The sequence below is a fragment of the Lampris incognitus genome, chromosome 8 (assembly GCF_029633865.1).
Source record: "Lampris incognitus isolate fLamInc1 chromosome 8, fLamInc1.hap2, whole genome shotgun sequence".
NCBI lineage: Eukaryota > Metazoa > Chordata > Actinopteri > Lampriformes > Lampridae > Lampris > Lampris incognitus.
In genome coordinates, this window is record NC_079218.1 from 30,538,007 (window position 1) to 30,559,785 (window position 21,779).

General features: G+C 43.7%; 1 protein-coding gene across 1 annotated transcript; it reads right to left on the reverse strand.

Moving 5' to 3' along the window:
- Positions 1-10,610: 10,610 nt before the first annotated feature.
- LOC130116348 (paraneoplastic antigen Ma2 homolog) lies at positions 10,611-11,876 on the reverse strand. Its single transcript, XM_056284266.1, has one exon. It carries the CDS (start codon positions 11,874-11,876, stop codon positions 10,611-10,613), a length of 1,266 nt encoding a protein of 421 aa, XP_056140241.1.
- Positions 11,877-21,779: the final 9,903 nt, after the last annotated feature.

The following is a 21,779-nucleotide window of genomic DNA, read 5'->3' on the forward strand; positions in this document are numbered from 1 at the left end:
TTGAATTGTCACATCTGCTCTGACTAAGTCACTGAGTGACAGTGAATAATCAGGGTTTTGTTGAAGGTAATATTTCTCAATGATAAAGCAATGTGTTTTTTTTTGTTTTTTTTTTGGAGACACTGCTAATGTGTTTCTCCACATAACGCAATGAGGTTGATGTACTGTAAGTATTTCCAGTGAAACCCTGAAATTTGAACTTTAAAATGTAACTATTCATGTCAAACCTATGACTCTGTGATGTTTTGATCTGGATGCTATGAAATGCAAATAGCTTACAGTACTTTTGATAGTTTAGTTGTCTTGACAACATGTGTTTCACAGTCCGATTTAATAATAATATGTAATCCATTATTTATCTATTACAATTATTTAATTGCAAATAAAAAATAATGAGGTAAGTAGAAAGTCAGTTGAAATTTTATTCAGAATTTTAAGTATATGTGTGTATGTGTGTGTGTGATTGTTTTATGAGTGCTGTGTAATGTTCAAGTTTGCTGCCTCTATTTATTTAAAATAAAAGAGGCTTGTATAATTTCCTAGCATATATCAATCAAGCTTTCATAAGGGCCTCATAAAGAAAATTCATGAAGTACAATTATAATTTTACAGTATCAATACTGCTACTACTACTTATAATAATAATAACAATACTGATTATAATAATAATAATAATAACAATAATAATAATAATACACAAAGCGCTATATAAAATGCAACTTGATTGATTGATTGACCAGTGCAGTTAGAAAGTGACCTTTGAATATTATCTGACTCGGACATTTCTTAGGATTTGGTCAGTGTGTTCATATGATATGGTTGTTACTGTGTGTCTTATGGTAAAGATGGTAAAGACCAGAGAGCTTTCCTCTGGTCTCTACCATTGTTACTGCATTACTGGGTTCTGTCTGCAAAAGGAAGTTCCATCTGTATTTGTATATATTCCATACAGCCAGTAGATGAAGGCTGAGTGGAGACACAGTACATTCCTATCACCGTGCGAACACTACAAACAGGGACGAGAGTCTACATATTATACTCTTGATTTTGTTTGTTATCTCTTCAGTTTGTTTAGATCTGGTGAAGTGACTAATGCATGAGAAAATTAATAAAAAGATTTTTTTATTAAAAATAGGCATTTTTATTTATTATGTATTATTTTGTTTGTTTGTTTGTTTGCTTTTAACAGGGGCAATAACAAATATAAGTTTGTTAACAGGGACAATAGAAAAACTTGCTCTTAGCACTTATGGTAATCACTCATTTAAAAAAAAACATTTCTTGCGCTTTTACTTTAGCACTGGTTTTGCTCTTAGATGCTTGTTTAGAGAGAGGATGCACTTATAACCTCTGATGACTAGTAGTTCTCCTGATTTCCTACATTAAATGCACTTATTGTAAGTCGCTTTGGATAAAAGCATCGGCTAAATGACTGTAATGTAATGTCATGTAAAAAACCATTGTTGCATACTCAGATGCATAGCTAATTTTTGACTGTGTGTGTGTGTGTGCGTGTGTGTGTGTGTGTGTGTGTGTGTGTGTGTGTACCAGGTTTTTCTGTCAAATTAGGGACCAAATGTCCCCATTAGGCTAAAAAAACCTGAAACCGCCTACCTTGTGCTGTTGTACAGTGCTGTTGTTGTGTGTTTTCCTTGTCCTTTTGTATCTGTTTAAGTGGGAGAGTACTACTGTCATCATGTGTGGCTGCCGCTTCTCCCTCCCCCCTTCCCCTCCACCCCTGTATGTCTGTGTTATGTTTATCTGTTGTCTTGTTTCACCCCGTTTATTGTAAAGCAACCTTGAGTGTTAGAAAAGCTCTATATAAGACTAATTTATTATTACCTTGTACGGACATTTTATGGGTCCCCATGAGGAAAAGGGCCTATTTTAGGGTTAGGGCTTGGCTTTTGGGTTAAAGTTAGAATTAGGATTAGGTTAAGGTTAGGGTATGGGTTGAGTTTAAGCATGTAGTTATGATGGTTAAGGTTAGGGTTAAGGGCTAGGGAATGAATGTAGTCAATGTGGGATCCCCACAAATATAGAGACATGGTATGTGTGTGTGTGTGTATGGTAGTGTTTGTGTGCGCGCGCACACGTGAGAGAGAGAGAGAGAGAGAGAGAGAGAGAGAGAGAGAGAGAGAGAGAGAGAGAGAGAGAGAGAGAGAGAGAGAGAGAGAGAGAGAGAGAGAGAGAGAGAGAATATGATCAATGGGGGGTCAGAGTGTCAGTCAGGGGTTTCAACTAGTTGACAGTGTGTGATGTATACATGTATTGTCATGTTCTGTAAGAACTTTGCACCTAGTTTAATACTTTTCTCCCTCCTAGTGGTCATTTGGGAGTAATTCGTTATGTTCTTGTTTAATTCCTACTACCGTTTTCATTGGTTGATTTAGTCACATGACACGGTCTGATAAGGAAACGCTTTAGTTGTTACTTGCCATGCGGTCAGCTTGCAGCTCCAGCTACCTTATCCTTTCATTCCTGTTTTTGCCTTGGGAAAGCATCACTTGTAAGTTACATTTACATTTACAGTTAATTATAATGGTACACAAGTGTCATGCAATGTGCTCTGTTATGTTACTTTAATATTCAGTTTATCTACATGTGAATACTGCCAATTTTAAACTAGCTATGTGTAGCTATGGTGTATCCTATTGTAGTAGTAATATTTGAATATAGTATGTGTATGTTATAACTGTGGCTGTCATTTACATTATTTCATCCATATTTCATGTGGATGTATGATGATGTTTAAATAGCATTCAGTAATTGGTGCTATCCTTCTGTATCATTTCAGTTTTACAAAAAATGTTTCATGAGAAAGATGACAACAGTAAAGAGCATTCAACTTTACTCCAGTGTCTGACTTTCTCTCGAAGCCTGTTAGCTATCTGTCGATTTGTGTACAGTCACACACACACACACTGAGGACAGAATAGTAAAATAGCATCTTCACGGTGGACACCACAGCATCAGGAAAATAGGGTACTATGCAAGTACACCTTCCCACACATGCAAAGGCCTCCATATTCACCTCTTCTCATATATCTTTGGAAGACCGCAGTTCACGATGCCACATACTAATGAAGCTGGACTGGAGAAATTGTCCATCACTGATGGTGGTGTCAAAGAACAGGACACTGCACATGAAGCAAGATCACAACGTTCCACCTCATGCACCTTGTCTAAATCTTCTTCAGCTAGCATGGCTGCAGCCAGGGCTTGCGCTAAAGTTGAAACTGCCCGTGCATGCACCACCTTCGTTCAAATAGAAGAGGCTCATCTTGTAGCTGACTTGAAGGTCAAAGAGGCACACATAGAAGCTGAGTTATCAGCTTTGGAACACGAGAGAGAGGTAGCAGTAGCCTTAGCAGAAGCTGAAGTTCTCGAGGCAGCAGCAGAGATTGATGGTAGAGGGGGCAGTAGGAGTCACCACGATTCAGTTCATGTTGCCATTCAGCGCACCCGCGAATATGTTGAACACCACTCCCAGCTACATCTTATTGATGTAAAGCCCCCAGTACTTGAACCATATATGCCATCGCTGTTACCACTCATCAAAACAGATGTCAAATCAGGTATACAGGGGCGTGCCCCTGGTCCCAGCAGTGCTTCTCACTTCTTATCCAAGAACAATGTTCCTGCAGCACAGCTCCCTAAAAGGCCAATGCCAGCATTTCATCACCACCCCCTTGATCACCACCTCTCTGCTCAGCCGCACTCTTCATCTTTCAACAGAGCGTCATTACAGCCACATACTGTGCGTACAGATGACAGGACTGGTATGAATGACATCGTAAGGTATTTGTTATGTCGAGAGCTTGTGAATTCTGGCCTCATCAAATTCAACGATTGCCCAGAAAATTATTGGGCATGGAAGTCCTCATTCCGCAATACCACTGGAGGACTAAACTTAAGTGCCAGCGAGGCGCTTGACCTCTGAACAAAGCGGTTAGGAAATCAGTCTTCGGAACACATCATAAGGATCCATTCTGTGCATGTTGCCAGCCCTGACATAGGCTTAAGAATGGCTTGGGATCGCCTAGAGGAGTGCTACAGCTCCCCTGAGTTTATAGAGAGTGCTCTCTTTGAGAGAATAGAGAACTTTCCTAAAATCAGTCACAAGGACCCCTTACAACTCAGGGAGCTGGGAGACCTGCTAATGGAGTTACAGTCTGCCAAATCTGAGGGCTACTTGCCTGGGCTCTCGTACCTGGACACCGCCAGGGGTATCAACCCTATCATTGAGAAGTTGCCACTCAGTCTGCAAGAGAGGTGGTTAGCTCAAGGCTCTCAATATAAGGAGCAGCACAATGTTTCTTTTCCTCCGTTTGCATACTTTACAGACTTCATATGTAGTGAAGCACACAGAAAAAATTACCCTAGCGTCACTCTCAACAGTCCCTACAGCCCCATCGAACAGTTCCAGCAGGTTCTCTGAAGTCTGAACGAGTGGGAAGGAGTTCAGGATACATCAAAAGTCATGTCTCTACTCCCAAGACTGAAGTCGCATCGCATCAATCAGCTCCTCAGTCAAACAGTTCAAGTGGCAAGTGGGGTGACATTGACAGACAATGCCTATCCACAGAAAACCCCATCCTCTAAAAAAGTGTAAAACTTTTCGGAGCAAGCCACTTGAAGAGCGCAAGGCTTTTCTTAAAGAGAATGGTATATGCTTTAGATGTTGCTCTTCTATTACTCACCTGGCGAAGAACTATGAGGCAGCTTTGAAGTGCAGGGAATGTGAGAGCGATCACCACATTGCAGCACTTCACCCTGGACCCCCTCCATGGGACATGAGAGACCCCTCCTCAGAGCATGGCGGGGAGGGCAAAGGAGAGACACCTCAGCCAGCAGTCACCTCCAGGTGCACAGAGGTCTGTGACAAAGGTAGAGAGCCTAGATCCTGTTCTAAGATCTGCGTGGTGAAGGTCTATCCTAAGGCACGCCCAGACAAAGCCACAAAAGTCTATGCCATTCTGGATGATCAGAGCAACAGATCGCTGGCCAGGTCCGAATTCTTTTGACCTCTTCCAAATTAAAGGGTCAAACTCGCCACAATCTCTCTGCACATGTTCAGGGGTCACTGAAACATCTGGGAGAAGGGTCACAGGGTTCATGGCAGAATCATTGGATGGAACAACAAGTGTGAGGCTCCCCACACTTATTGAGTGCAATCACATGCCAGATGACCGGTCGGAGATTCCAATTCCAGCGGCTGCACAGCATCACACTCACCTGAAGTCCATAGCTCACAGGATACCACACAGATACTCCTACTTCTGGGACGCGACAGTCTTCAAGTTCACGAGTCAGAGAGCAATGCAACATCTGCTTGGGCTCAGTCCACAAGCCAGTGGCTGTGACTTCATTTCGGACCAATGTGCTTGAAAATGGACGTCCATCTCACCTCACTCTGTGCCCCAATCATCTTCAAGTCAAGGAGAGGTTTAGCACCAAAGCAGAACACTACACCTCCCTTCATGGCCTTGCACATGACACCCCAGTCCTCGATGACTGCAGCCTCAGCAGCACAATCTTTGAGAGAACCAATGATAACGACAAGGTGGGCCCCTCCATCGAAGACAGGCTTTTCCTGGAGCTTATGGACAAAGAGATGGTTATGGATGACATCAACAGCTGGGTGACGCCCCTTGTATTTCGATCCCCTCGGCAACGGCTCCCAAACAATCAAGAACAGGTTCTTAGTCGTCTTACTTCTCTGCGGCGCACCTTAGAAAGAAAGCCTGAGATGAAAACTCACTTTGTGAACTTCATGCAAATGGTCTTCGATCACAACCAGGCAGAATTACCTCCACTGCTGCAAGAGGGAGAAGAACAGTGGTACTTACCCATCTTTGACATGTACCACCCTCAAAAGCCAAATCAGATCGGAGTCATTTTTTACTCCAGTGCTTAGTATCATGGCATCGCCCTGAACAATGTGCTGCTTACCGGCCCGGATCTGAACAATAGTTTACTTGTAGTCTTGCTGCACTTTAGAAGAGAGTCAGTGGCTGTGATAGCAGACATCGAGCAGATGTTTCACAGCTTCACTGTCAGAGAAGACCACCGAAACGTTCTTCGGTTCCTATGGTTCAAGGACAATGAACCCAGCAAGGGGATTGTTGAGTACAGGGTGAAAATCCACATATTCTGCATTACCTTTCTATGGTCTTCGTCACGTAGCACAACATGGAGCAAGTGAGTATGGCATGGAGGCCAAACACTTTGTTGAGCATGACTTCTACATTGATGACAGCCTCAAGTCACTACCATCAGCCGCTGAAGCCATCAACCTGCTGAAAAGGACACAAGAGATGCTTGCTGCCTCCAACCTACACCTCCATAAGATAGCGTCGAACCACTCTGATGTCTTGAAGGCCTTCCCACCAGAAGATCATGCGTAGGGTCTGCAGAACCTGGACCTCGATGGCAATTCAGCCCTCATCCAATGCAGCTTAGAGCTCAGCTGGGATCTCAAAAATGACATTCTCACCTTCAGAGTGGCAGTTAAAGAGAAGCCCTTCACCTATAAAGGCGTTCTACCCATGGTGAACAGCCTGTTCGACCCTCTCAGACTTGTCGCACCGATCATTATTCAAGGGAAGTTCCTGCTGCGAGAACTCACTAGCATTGAGGCCCTCGACTGGGATAGCCCTCTTCCGGATGAAAAGGAAGCTGAATGGAGGGTGTGGAAAGACTCCTTACAAGACCTGAGTGAGTTTAAGAGTCCAAGAGCTTACGTACCTACCACCCTTACTACCGCTCAAAGGAAAGAGCTCCACATCTTCTCAGATGCCTCGGTGAAGGCCATCGCCACTGTAGCTTACCTCACGGTGATCGACAGTGATGGAGAGTGTCACGTGGGATTCGTCCTGGGAAAGGCGAAACTAGCGCCCTCGGCTGCCCACACTATCCCAAGGTTGGAGCTGGGTGCGGCTGTGTTGGCAGTGGAAATGGCGGAGGTGATAGAGAGTGAATTGGACGTCAGTGCAGACACATTGCCGTTTTACACGGACAGAAAGGTCGTATTGGGGTACATATATAACTAGACCAGACTGTTTTATGTGTATGTTTCCAACAGAGTTCAGCGAATCAGGAAGTTCGCCAAACCCGAGCAGTGGCACTACGTCTGCACCACCCAGAATCTGGCAGATCATGCTACTCGATCTGTACCTGCAACTGAGCTAGCTAGCACAACATGGCTCACAGGGCCCCCATTCTTGTCCCTACCTGAAGGAGTGCCCACTTCAGGAGAGGAGTCATATGAACTCATTGATCCAAATTCCGTCACTGAGGCGCATTCTCATGCCACCACTCTCTCTGTTTCTCCATCTAGTCTGGTATCTCATCGCTTTGAACGGTTCTCATCCTGGAAGTCTCTGGTGTGAGCCATAACATCCCTGACGGACATCATTCAGTCCCAAAGAAGTGCAGCGAAAGCCAAGCATGAGATCTGTAGTGGCTGGCATCAATGCAAAAAGCCTCACACAGCAGAGGGACTGTCAAAAGTAGAAACTAGTCGTCAGGTGTGTGCAAAGAGAAGCCTACAGCAAAGAGTTCACCTGCTTGATTGCTGGAAAGAACATCTTAAAAGACAGTCTGTTGAGAAAGCTGAACCCCTGTGTGGATGAAGAGGGCCTTCTGAGAATAGGAGGGAGGCTCAACCACGCGGCACTCAACACAAAAGAAAAGTTCCCTCTCATCATCCCAGGCCGCAGCCATATTGCAACACTACTTGTGAGGCATTACCATGAAAAGGTCAAGCACCAAGGTCGTGTCTTCACAGAAGGGTCTGTCCACACAGCAGGATTCTGGATCATTGGGGCCAAGAAATGTATCAGCAGTATTCTCCGCAAATGTGTTACATGTAACAAACTTCGTGGGAGAACTGTTGAACAGAAGATGGCAGATCTACCCTCCAATCATCTGAGCACAGAACCACCCTTCAACTACCTCTGACTTGATGTGTCCGGCCCTTGGAATGTACCGCAAGATGAGTCCACGGAGGTCAGGCTAACAGCAAAAGGTGGGCTGTACTTTTCACCTGCATGAGCATATGTTCCGTCCACATAGAGCTGATCTAGGCAATGGACACATCAAGTTTCATCAATGTCTTGCGGCAATTCTTTGCTCTGCAGGGAAGTGCTAAGCAAATCCGTTCCGACTGCAGAACCAACTTTACAGGTGCCTGCAAGGAGTTCATATACTCCTCACTGATCCTAAAGAGCCCAGCGTGAGGAAGTACCTAGGTGAAGAAGGTTGCTCATGGGTATTTAATCCTCCTCATTCCTCCCACAGGGGAGGAGTTTGGGAGCAAATGATTGGCATCTCCAGATGGATACTCAACTCCATGCTTATGCAAACCAGTCCTTCACGCCTCACTCATGAGGTGTTGTCTACCTTAATGGCAGAGATCACAGCAATCTGCCAGGCCACTCGCACATATCTTTTCAGACTTAGAGTCGCCCTTTCTCCTGACCCCTGCTACACTCCTGACACAAAAGGTGTGTACTTACCCTCCTCCTCTGGGAACCTTCGACAGCAAAGACCTCCACCGCCAGCAGTGGAGACAGGTGCAGCATCTGGCCAAGACCTTTTGGAACAGATGGAGATGCAAGTACCTCCCTACAATGGAAAGGCATATCAAGTGGCAGGGCATACGGCCTAATATTAAGAACGGTGACCTGGTCCTACTTAAGGATAACCAGGTGAAGTGGAACGAGCGGCCCATGGCTCTGGTCACAAAGACATTTCCCGACCAGGATGGAAAAGTCAGGAAGATCGAACTTAAGGTCACAAGATCTGGATCAGCAAGGACCTTCCTAAGACCTGTTTCTGAGACGATCCTTCTCAAGAGTGCTGAGGAAATGGACTGAATTTAGTTCCTGCTGTTGTTCAGACACGCTCAAGTTATTCAGATAGTGGTATTTAATCAATACCAGAGGGGAGTGTCATGTTTTGTAAGAACTTTGCATCTCGTTTAATACTTTTCTCCCTCCTAGTGGTCATTTGGGAGTAATTCATTATGTTCTTGTTTAATTCCTACGACCGTTTTCATTGGTTGATTTAGTCACATGACACAGTCTGATCAGGAAACACTTTAGTTGTTACCATGCAGTCAGCTTGCAGCTCCAGCTACCTTATCCTTTCCTTCCTCTGTTTGTGCCTTGGGAAAGCATCGCTTAAAAGTTATATTTACGTTTACAGTTAATTATAATGGTACACAAGTGTCATGCAATGTATTCTGTTATGTTACTTTAATATTCAGTTTATCTACATGTGAATACTGCCAATGTTAAACTAGTATAACGTGCATGGATAAGTAGACATGTTGGCCACTGGCTGACAGGTCGGACCCTTTAGTTGACTGGTTAACGTTGTCGCTTGCGGAGTGGGAGACACGAGTTCGTGTCCCGGCTGTGGCGATGGTCTCCCAGACTGCCCCCTGAATTCACTACATTGGTGTCAGAAGTGGGATGGTGAGACCGTAAGGCCATTGGAAGTGTATGCGCCCAGAGGCATGAAGGAGTTGATATGCTTAAGCATGGGGACGTGCTTCCCGAAGGAGGGGGGTAGTGTAACGTGCATGGATAAGTAGACACGTCGGCCACTGGCTGACGGGTTGGACCCTTTAGTCGACTGGTTAACGTTGTCGCCTGCAGAGTGGGAGACATGGGTTCACGTCCCGGCTGTGGCGACGGTCTGCCAGACTGCCCCCCGAATTCGCAACATTGTGCAGATTGCACTACAGTCACCACCAGAAGGTAGAGTCAGTGGGCCGGGGCCTTGCCATGTCACACAGCCAATATCCTCCTCCTCTTCAAGGGCTGCTGCAGTGCTGGGTGGTGTTAGCTCTGTATCTCTGTAACATACTTGTATCCCCAGTGTCTGGGTGATGTCAGTGCCATTTACATTGCTGCACGAGACATCGGATGTGACTGGCATTAGTCCCAACAATGACAGGAGTCTGGTCGGCGGTTTGAGGCTTGGGACAGATAAGAGCAAGGGCTGTCACAGTCTGATCCGCACCTGCAACTTTCGCCGGATATTCAAAGTCGACCACTACATACCCAAGGTAGGGGTAGCTGAGCTCAGATTCACTTAGCCCCCACAGGGCTAGACCAGAAACTGGGCGTATTGGGACATCAGACAGGTGAGTTTGATACCAAGACTCGAAGATAATGGTGACCTGAGAGCCACTATCAAACAAGGCATCACAACCATGTCCATTCACCTTCACTGGCACGATGCTGGGTGGGCCAATCAAGCCTTCAGGGATGCCAGCAGGCCCTGGCGTGGTAACCGCACTTTTCTTGACCTCACAGTTAACTTTATGGGTTGTGGCATCGCCAGACTGCTGTTTGTCTTTTGTCACCTTCAAAGCATGGGTTAGCTTCTGGATAACTTTAGCTTGATTCTCAGGATTGTGGCACTTTGTAGCAAAATGTCCATTCTCACCACACCGATAGCTGAAATTCTCCTCTGACCGTTTTGGTGCTCCTTTGGGGGGGGGGGGGGTTGGAGACCTGTTTAGAAGCCTCCATGGTCGAAACTGCAACTGTAGCATCTTGCTCAGACATCTTGTTGTTAGCTTTCTGTTTTAGTCATTTCAGTTGTTTTTTCAAGGCAGCCAGCTCGGTGTCCTGGCGGTTCTCTGGGCCAGGTGGTGTACTCCTGGGTGTATCCTCTATGTAATCATCTTTGACATGGGCTGATTTGGTCACTACTGAGGCAACCATTGACTTAAGCTCTTTTATTTCAGCTTTTAAGCTCTGGATTTCAGCTTGCCTTATACACACTTCTGGATTAGCATGTACTTGGTGTACTGAGGCACTGAGCTTCTTCCTAGAAGCTTCGTACTCTTCCTCAGCACGAATCTCAGTCAAAAGCTGCAGAAAGTTTGGGGGCGCTGCCTTTCTTTCTCTCAAGCGCAGCTGGATCAGCATCAAGTCTGAGGCTGTAGCACCCCTCAGCAGTTGCTCCAATCGGGCTCTATCCATGTAGCTAGCAGGGAGGCCACTTCTTTGAATCACCTTAGCTAGAGACCGCTCTAGACGTCTGAGGAAATCTGATAACTTCTCTCCTTTTTGCTGTTGCATCAATCGGAATGCGAAGTAGAGATCATCTCCAGACTCAGCACTTCCAAAGGTACTTTCGATGGCTTCCAAGCACTCCTTTGGGCTGGCATCAGGGTTGGTGTGCCGCACTGCCTTTATGATTTCTAGCGCAGGCCCTTTCAAGCTTCCCATTAATCTGCGTCTTTTCTCTCTATCAGAGCATTCAGTCTCCTCCACCATAAGCCATGCTTGTTCTAGCCAATGGTCAAAGGGTTCCTCACCTAGTGGGGTTGGTAGGGCTCCTGAGAACATGCGTAGTCGACAATAACTCCCACCATCAGCTGGTTTTGTTGTCTTGTCCAACAAATCTCTGACGGCACGAAGGATGGATTCAGTGGAACTAGTGGGCGGGGGTGCACTGGGTAATAATGATTTAAGGTCCTCCATTGTCTTTCCTTCAGCCTGCAGCAACCCTTTTAGTTTAGTATTAAACTCTTCAGCGGCTGCCTGCGCCTCTCCTATGATGATAATAGGCCACGCCTCTCCATCATCAGTAGGCACAACTTCAGGAGGAACAGTCTCCTCCTTAACAGTCTCTCTGCTCTCACACAAGACCATCCGTCGGTTTAGTCTTGCACTGAAATTCCTCCCACGGACACACACCCATCCTAAACATTTGAGAGTTTGAAGGGTTTCTTCAACTTCACTGATCTCCACTTCTTCTGGGATGATGGTCATCAGCGCATGAGTCTCATCCAGACCCTCACCACGGTACCAGCTCTTTAGCTCTGACACTAATTCAGTTCTTTCCATTTTAACACTGTAAATTAGCTTTGTACTTTGACTTAGTTTAACTGAGAAATCCAAGACTATCCCAGCGGTGCCTGCATTTTATGTAGCACTCCCCTCAACGGTTATATTAATAAGGGCAGGGCTTTTGGGTTCTTTTAATAAATTTTAACCTTGATTAACTGTTTTAATTATTGTCCTGGATCCCTTTTTACAGTACACACCTGCAGTTTTTTAAACCTACCTATTATGAAATTACCTTTAAAGCTACCTTTAAAGTTATGGTTTAAATAAAGATTTCTAACCAAATGTGTCTGTATGTCTCCTTCAATATGAAATCATCCCCTCTAAGCAGGTAAGTATAATAAAATCACACAACTCAGGTTTTATAGAAAAATAAGTCTCAATTATTTAATTAACTAAATAATGAGTTTTGATTTAAAATGAAAAAGTAAAATAATAATAGAAATGTTCTTCAAACTGAAATTTCCCTTTCTTCAGGAAAACCCTCTTAAAGTTTTTCAATATTGTACGTGCATAACAAAACACTACACTTTAACACCAAAATTGATTCTCCTAGAAAATCACAATTAACCAATCTCAATGTCATTTAAATTCAACCAGTATAATTCGTGGGCCCACACACACACACACACACACACACACACACACACACACACACACACACACACACACACACACACACACACACACACACACACACACACACACACACACACACAAACCTGGATACTGTCCCTAAAGCCGGCAAAACCAAAATTATGTTAAAACAAAATATTAAGTTGCAGGCCTGGTTCGGTGCTTGTGATCGTTGTGGCCCAAAACTTAATGGCCCCTTCGCTCCTCCTTGAGCAAAAGAACAAGTGTGGTACCTGAGACAATGTTCCTGGTTTGTCTTTCTTCAGCCGTCACGGTTGCAGGTTTAGCAGCAGGTTGGCATCTCGCACAGTCACCGTCTGATGTCTATCTTCTCTCCCGCGTCGCCAGAAACACGCTGAGTGAAGCCCTGGTTGCTCCAAACCTCTTCCCAGGTCTCTGCTCTGCCCTCTGGTGGTGGAAGCAGCAGCTCACCCCTCCAACAGTTCAACTGAGCAAGTTAAACTTAAGCTAGCAAATGTCCGTTCACGGGTAATGAAGACTCTATGCTACACGTCGAGCGCTTAGCATTAGCAGTAGCACACACCTAAACGGTCTTTGAATTTCGGGTAGAAATTCCTCACGTTCCGACAATATATTGTAACGTGCATGGATAAAAAGACACGCTGGCCGCTGGCTCGCGGGTCTGAACCTTTAGTCGAGTGGTTAGCGATGTCTCCTAAAGTGCAGGTGGTACGGGTTCGCTACCCGGCCGCGGCAATTTCTGTGGTTGCGTTGTCCCCCGAATTCGCTACAATATAATTTATACTCTCACCCCGACTGTTGTGTAAACAATCCTAAAATATAAATTACACAATGGTTTGTGCACTCTAAACTTAACATACAACACGGAAGTTATCTGTATGGCGCTCACTCGCCGCTACCTTGCGGCTCCGTTGTCCACCGTCTCTCCCCTCTCTCGCTCGTGCCGAAACACCTCCCCGACCTGTACTCCTGCAGCATGTCATTAACCCCCGTACATGCTGGTTTAGACAGTTTCCAGGAGAACATTATACTCTTTAATAAACAAAAACACATCACACTTTTCAAAATGATTTTAACCTTCTTAAACCCTTTTAAACTAAACCTTATTTAAATGTTTTAACACTATTTATACTATAGCATCACCCCTTATAACCACATGTTTTAACTGGGTTACACTAGCTATGAGTAGCTATGGTGTATCCTATTGTAGTAGTCGTATTTGAATATAGTATGTGTATGTTATAACTGTGGTTGTCGTTTACATTATTTTATGTCTGTGGATGTATGCTGATGTTTAAATAGCATTCAGTAATTGGTGCTATCCTTCTGTATCATTTCAGTTTTACAAAAATCGTTTCATGAGAACAGTAAAGAGCATTCAACTTTACTACAGCGTCTGACTTTTTCTTGAAGCCTGTTAGCTTTCTGTCGATTTGTGTACAGTCACACACACACTGAGGACAGAACATGTATTGTAGCGAATTCGGGGGGGGGGGCAGCCGGAACGCGAACCCGGGTCTCTCACACCACGGGTGACTACGTTAACCAGTCGACTAAAGGGTCCGACGCATTAGCCAAGGGCTAGCTAGTCTATTTGTCCGTGCACGTTACACTACCCCCCTCCTTCGGGAAGCACGACCCCGCGCTTCAGCATATCAGCTCCCTGACGCCTCTGGGCGCACGCGCTTCCGATGGCCTCACGGTCTCACCATCTCACTTCTGACACCAATGTGGCTAATTCAGGGGGGGCAGCCCGGGAACCGCCACAGCCAGGACGCGAACCCGTATCTCCTGCACCAACCCCGCACCATGGGTGACTATTACCCAGTCGGACTGGTTAACGTGAAGTGGGATGGTGAGACAGTGAGGCCATCGGAAGCGCATGCGCCCAGAGGCGCGAGGGAGCTGATATGCTGAAGTGCGGGGACGCGCTTCCCGAAGGAGGGGTAGTATAACGTGCACAGATAAATAGACTCGCTAGCCCTTGGCTAACGACAGTGGCGCCTAACAATTTTTTTTGGGGGGGGGGGGCATTTACCTTAGCGCAGCACACCTGACAGCTGCTTTAATGTCCACGCAGTCACAGAGTTATAAAAAGGACAATAAATCGCCCCCCCCCCCCAAAAAAATTGCTAGCACCAGCCGCCACTGGTTAACGGGTCGGACTCTTTAGTCGACTGGTTAACGTAGTCGCCCGTGGTGGGAAAAACCTGGGTTCGCGCTGCGGCGGTTCCCGGCTACCCCCTGAATTCGTTACAGTATATATGTACAAGAGAGGAGAAAATAAAGCCTATGTCTGGTGGAGAGCCAAACTACTACCATATGTAATACAACCATGAAAAACATAGTAAATGCTGCCAATGAGCAATTGAGATAGTTATTCAGGGACAACAAATCTTCACGTGACAAACAGCGTCTACCAAGGCAGTATAAGGCGAGAGTGCCACCCTCTATTAAAAGCCAGGACTTAGGTTTGCCAAATGCTGTCCTTCAATCACAACTACATGATGATGGTACAGTGTTGTATAAACTTGTATATGGTATACAAATGTTTTTGGTGTACCATAATGCTCTATCATATTCTACAAACTGAACCATTATTCTGTCATGATTACCATCAAGACATTTTACACTTCTACACTGACCACTATTACATCTGCTTAAGATAAAGTGTCCTGGTTAATGCCTAAGTGTAATTCATTTTTTCTCCCCCAAATTGTAGATTTGCCAAATCCATTCCCATCAGTGTCTCCAAAAAACACAGATGGCCTTGTGTTTTTTGCGCGGATAGAATTGTCAGTCAGCAAACTAAAGTCCTATAATCACGGTTCATCACAGTGCTGATGGTCAAAACACTGGGCAGTTTTAACCGGTTAGTCAAGAATATGATATTCAGCATAAATAAAACACCATGGATTCATTTGCTTTGGAATTAAAAAGCTGGGCAAAAATGACTTTCTATTCCGGTTCGGTTTACTAGTCATCTTGGCCTCTATAACTTGTGCCTGGGAGTCATTCTGACAAAGTAGTCACTGATTTTCTTTTTCCAGCGGAACTCTATTACCACACAACTCCACACCATGGGTGCACTTTTTGTCCTTTTCTTTTCTTTTTAACACAATAACAATCTGATCTGAAGGAGATTGACAGACAGAGATACATACCAGCATTGATGTCAGTATTAATTGTCAACAGTGTAAATATTACAAACAATATAACTTTAATGTGTTTTAATATGCTACTGATTTGAGAGGAGGAGGTTACGACCTCTCTCACTTGGTGGATGGCTAAGTAAAAAAAAAAAATCAGATTACATTTACATCATGGAGGATGGAAGTAGGGAATGGAGTCTCATACTATGAATGTGTTAGTGCATGCTCCACCAACCTTGTTACCCAGGGAACAGAACCCCTAACCCTGCCAGCGTTAGTGCCAAGCTTCATCTGGTAAGCTGTTAAAGGATCTGTATCTCACACTGAGCAATTCAGGGAGCGAAAGCTTACCCTGCCTTATGCCCTACACACAACCATAAGACTATGGCTTCCTGCTGTGTTTTTAAAATCAACCCTGAAGATAGCTATAGAAATTAAAATCAAAAATGCATTTTTGACTGAAAATGTGTGTACAGCACGTCACTGGGTGTAGGAACCAATGTCAATAACCTGCAGGTGGTGCTACAGTACAGACATTTTCACTGTAGCCACTGTGTGTGTGTGTGCGTGTGTGTGTGTGTGCGCGCGCGCGCGCGAATGAGAGCAGCGGTGATGGGATTCCATAGAGAGTTGTGAAGCTGAGGTATTGCCTCGTGGCACTTTTGACTCACTTACCTTTCCCTGCACTCAGCAATTAAACTTTAGCCTGCTGATAAAGACAGGAGGTTTCAACACGGCGTTGCAGAACCCTGATTCCACTCCAAGTTCATGTTTGGCAAGAGGAGAAACAACAGAGATACTGCTCCTCCCGGAGACATTGGGATCCTCATGTCTCCATAGGAATAAACTTTACTTTAATTATATAGCATTTAAGGTTACAAAGTGCTTCAAAATGAAATACAAAACAGAAAAAAAGTGTAAGCGAATAAAATAAAGAGCACTAACAACACCATAAAATAAGAGCAAAAGGGAAGAGAGCAATTTGTTAAATGAAACAATTGCAAAAATAAGTAAGACTAAAACTAAAACTAGTATAAATAAATAAAAACAAATTTTTAAAAGATTCCATAAAGAGAAAAGTTTTAAGACGAGATTTAAAAGAACCTAGAGACTTGGTTTGTCTTAGTTCAACAGGAAGAGAGTTCCATAGTGTGGAGGCGCTAACAGCAAAAGTCCAATCACCCTTTGTGACAAGCAATGACCTGGGAATAACCAGCAGGACTCCATTTAATAGTCGAGAGGGCATATACCAGGCCAATAAATTCGAAATGTATGTAGGCGCAAGAGCGTTTAAGGCCTTAAAATTGAGCAATAAGATTCTAAAATGTGTGTGGGGGTTGGTATGGTGGCCAAGTGGTTAGCGCCATTGCCTCACAGCAAGAAGGTTCTGGGTTTGAGCCCCAGGCAATCCCAGGTCCTTTCTGTGTGGAGTTTGCATGTTCTCCCCGTGTCTAAGTGGGTTTCCTTCGGGTGCTCTAGTTCCCCCCATCCATCAAAAAGACACGCCTGTGCTAATGACTAAGGCAATGGAAAGAAGAACTGGAGTTGGTCTCCGGGCACTGCAGCTATACAATAGGATGGGTTAAATGCAGAGAACAAATTCGTTATAATAATACAATTCAAGAATACAATGACAAAATGAAGTGGCTTTCTTTCTTCTTTCTTTTCTTAAAATCAATTTGAAATATAACAGGGAGCCAGTGTAGGGAAGCAATCACGGGAGTGATATGGTCATGCCTCTTTGTCCTGATAATGAGTGAATCAGCGGTGTTTTTTTACCAACTGGAGACAGTGGAGGGAGCCCTTGCTGATACCTGAGTAAAGATCATTGCAATAATCAAGCCGAGAATAGATAAAACTATGTACAACTTTTTGTAGCTCATGAATTGATAAAAATGACCTAATTTTAGAGATTACCTTGAGCTAGAGAAAGCATGACTGAACAACATGTTTGGTTTGATTATCAAAACCAAGGTTAGCATTATACACTACCCCAAGATTCATAGCAGCCTGCTTAAGACTACTTGACAGACCACCAAGATTAGTACCAAAAGGGCTGATGGAATTTGGGGGACTGAGCAGAATGACCTTGGACTTGTCATCATAAAATTTAATAAAAATTTCAGACATCCAGGATTTAATGTCAGAAAGGCAAGTTGTGAGATTTGCTAGGGCGTTGAGATCTGTGGGTTTTAGTGGCATGTATAACCGAGTGTCATCAGTATAAAAATGGTAAAACACATTGTGATTTAATTTTGAATAACCTGGCCAAGAGGCAGCGTGTGTATAAAAAAACAGATGGGGGACAAGAACTGAACCTTGAGGGACACCACAACTTGACTGAGCCATCGAGGCAGTAGGGTTACCCAGAGCAACAGAAAAAGTTCTGTTGGAGAGGTAATAACATAACTAAGAACCGAGCCGTTGATGCCTACCCAAGTCTCCAAGCAATATAAGAGGATGTAGTGATCGACGGTGTCAAAGGCAGCACTCAAGTCTAAAAGAATTAAAATCGAGCATTCACCTCTGTCTGCAGTCAGCGGTATGTCATTAGTGACCTTAAATAGAGCTGTCTCGGTACTATGAAGTGCTGTAAAACCAGACTGGAAACTGACAAAATCATTATTAGATAAGATATCAGTTGAGATGAAATGACTCTCTCCAGAACCTTAGGTAAAAAAAAGACAATTTGGAGATTGGTCTGTAGTAGTCCTCATGTAGTACAGTAGTCCTTATGGGGATCCTGGTCCTAGAGAGCCAAACGTGATTTCTGACATCCTGGTTAAGGTTAGGGTTAGGCATGAATTGGTTGTTGTTAAGGTTAGGGTTGGGGTTTGGGTTAGGCTGTCCACAAAGAATGGAAGTCAATGCAATGTCCTAATAAGGATAGGTGCACATATATGTGTGTGTGTGTGTGTGTGTGTGTGTGTGTGTGTGTGTGTGTGTGTGTGTGTGTGTGTGTGTGTGCGTGTGCGTGTGCGTGTGCGTGTGCGTGTCAAAGAGAGGGAGAGGTTATGAGAAAAGTTGTGGTAGAGAGCACAGCTCATAAAACTCATAAAACTGAAGATCAGTCAGAGACCCTGTGCAGCATTAAAACCCCAAAATACGGTTATAAATCCCAAGTACATTTAGTGAGAGGGAATTAAGGGGAATTAGTGATGACACATTTAAATTGCTAACAAACTGCAGTAACAGTAAATACTGACAAAAGCTCACAAACAACAAATCCATGAGTGCAAACATATTTTGCAAGGCGTAATGTAAAATCATCCTGCATGTAGGCACTGGACAATATTACTCCTGGTATGACTGTAGACAATAAATATCACTCTGAATAACAAACTAATAACACTCTATAGTTTATGCATATCACTCGATATAGACAATGTTATACATACTGCTGTACATCCATCCATCCATTATCCAAGCTGCTTATCCTAATCAGGGCCACAGAATGCTGGAGCCTATGCCAGCAGTCATTTGGGCGGCAGGTGGGGAAACACCCTGGACAGACTGCAAGGCCATCACAGGGCCGACACAAACACACTTAGGGACAATTTTAGTATGTCCGATTCTCCTGACCTACATGTCTTTGGACTGTAAGGTAACTGGAACACCCAGAGGAAACCCACACAGACAGATACAAACTCCACACAGAGGATGACCTGGAATGAACCCCAACGCTGGACAACCCCGGGTTCAAACCCAGGACCTCCTTGCTGTGAGGCAACCATGCTAACCACTGTGCCACTGTGCTGCCACTGCTCTACATATGGTGCATTATTATTACCATGTAAACATAAACAACAGAGAGAGTTAGAGTTTATATCTCACATACAAACAAAACATCTGAAATCTGAAATCGATCATGTTTGTCTCAGTATTTCCATATTTCCATCAAAACATTTGCATATTGATGACTGACAGCTCATAGTTCTCTTATAAACACAAGTGGAGATGCTTAAAATGAATTGACACACTGAATATGCATTATATAATTTTAAATCACTGTTGGCTTTTCAAAATATGAGGTGGCACGTCCCATGGGAGGCACCAGACTATATGGTTTTCAAAGAGATAGGAAAAAATAACTTCATAACTTGATACTTAAACAGTGAAAAAGAAATGTGTAATTAAGACACATTGAAGTGCACACCCCTTTTCTCATGAATGTATTTTTAAAGAGGTGAGTTCGACAGCCTGTAAACCTGTTATTTATTCATTTGATTATTTTCCATTTGTTTTACTTCATTTCTAAGGGAGAAGTTTATTGAGTTGACATGTTCTTTTCCACCACTGCCCAGTAATCCCAGTAATCTGCAATGCTTTACTGTATGCCACTGTGGCCCACCCACTACAATTACAGTTTACTGCTCTCAGGGAGTAAACAGCTCCACTGGAACACTTACTGGGGGCAAAGTGCCTTACACCATCACTCCTCGGTAATATTTGCCAGGGGTAATATTTCGGTAATATTTGCCAACCTAACCAACCACGCTGGGGACTTGGGTTCGCAAACCTCTAATCACAAGCCCACCTCCTTAACCCTCCAGTTCACCAACAACGTCAGGCAACTGCAACATATTCTGAATGGGGAGCCGCTGATTCTGATTCTGAAAGTGTCTGAGCAAGAGGAGTTACGTCTCAGTGAGGGATGCTTTTAAGAGTTTGACTACTTCTACTATCATTACCCACACAGTCGCCAATCTGGATGACCTCTGGACCCAAGTTGCACTTTGTTATGCTAGCCACGAACATCATCACCAGAAGAGGTGAAAAGGCATACTACTACCACTACTACTGTTTATTAATACTAATAATATTACCAATTATATTTTACATAGTGATGTAAAGTAAAAACAAACAAACAAACAAGAGAAAAAAACAGGGTCTATTTAAAAAAATTTTTGTCTCTTTGGGTACTTAGAAAAGTGCCATATAACAGTGATGTCTTTTCATTATTGTTATTATCATTATTATTATTAAATGGGCATGAGCAAATTTAAAGTCAAATTTACACTTGATTAGGGTACATTGAAGTGTTAAGAATTTAGTTGTGCAACAAAGAGAGTTATGCAGCTTTGTGTTAATGTGGATTCAGCAGCCTTTCCACCTAACCGGAAAAAAAATATCTCCAAGGGAAACATTGATATGCACAAGGAGATGCAACTATCTGCCCTTAGATACTGTGGTGAATTTAACAGGACAACCACAGAAACAAGGCTGCACAAGAAAAGGCTAAACAAAGGCACAGTGATAGGGGGATATGAGCCTTCTCTCAGTTGAGGCAATATTCAGGGGAGACAGACAGACAGACAGAATCCAAATCCAAATCAGTTTATTTGGCCTACAGGGATACAAACAAACTGGCCTACAGGCCTACAGGCCTACAAATAAACGGAAATAAACTGATTCGGGTTTGATTCAGGCCTATGTGTAGGCCTACAGGGAATCTGACTCCAGTTCCACCATTGCTCTCCATGTACTTGCACTTAATAGACATACAGCTAAAACAAAGACAACAAGATAAACATAAACATTTAACTATTATGTACAGATAGAGATGTATGTAAAAAAGTATATTATAAAAAGAACAATAAACAACAACAATGATGTGGTAACAGGAAGACAATAGTGCAGCGGTGCAGAGTACAAAGAGGCTGGGATAGATATGTTAACGGGTTAATTTATATAGTACATGAGGTAGTTGGACATGACAGAATATGCATGTATACAATATACAGTACATTGTGCTTAGATCTATTTTTGACAATGATATGTTAAAACTGTTTTTAAACTATTATATATATATATCCATCCAGCCATTATCCAAACCGCTTATCCTGCTCTCAGGGTCGTGGGGATGCTGGAGCCTATCCCAGCAGTCATTGGGCGGCAGGTGGGGAGACACCCTCGACAGGCCGCCAAGGCCATCACACAGGGCCGACATATATAAAATAATTTAGTATTTAGTAATATATAAAATTTCGCATTATTAGGTACAGTGGATGTTCTGGTATAATGCACGGGGATTGTTTCAGATAGACAGGCAGAAACTAACCAGTGAAGTGAGACTAAACCTGGGGTAATGCAATGTAATGTTGTCTGCTGGCATTATAACTTTGCTGTAGCA

What these genes read in the sequence shown, in the direction of transcription:
- LOC130116348 (XM_056284266.1), bottom strand. Translation starts at nt 11,876, where the DNA reads ATGGAAAGAACTGAATTAGTGTCAGAGCTAAAGAGCTGGTACCGTGGT.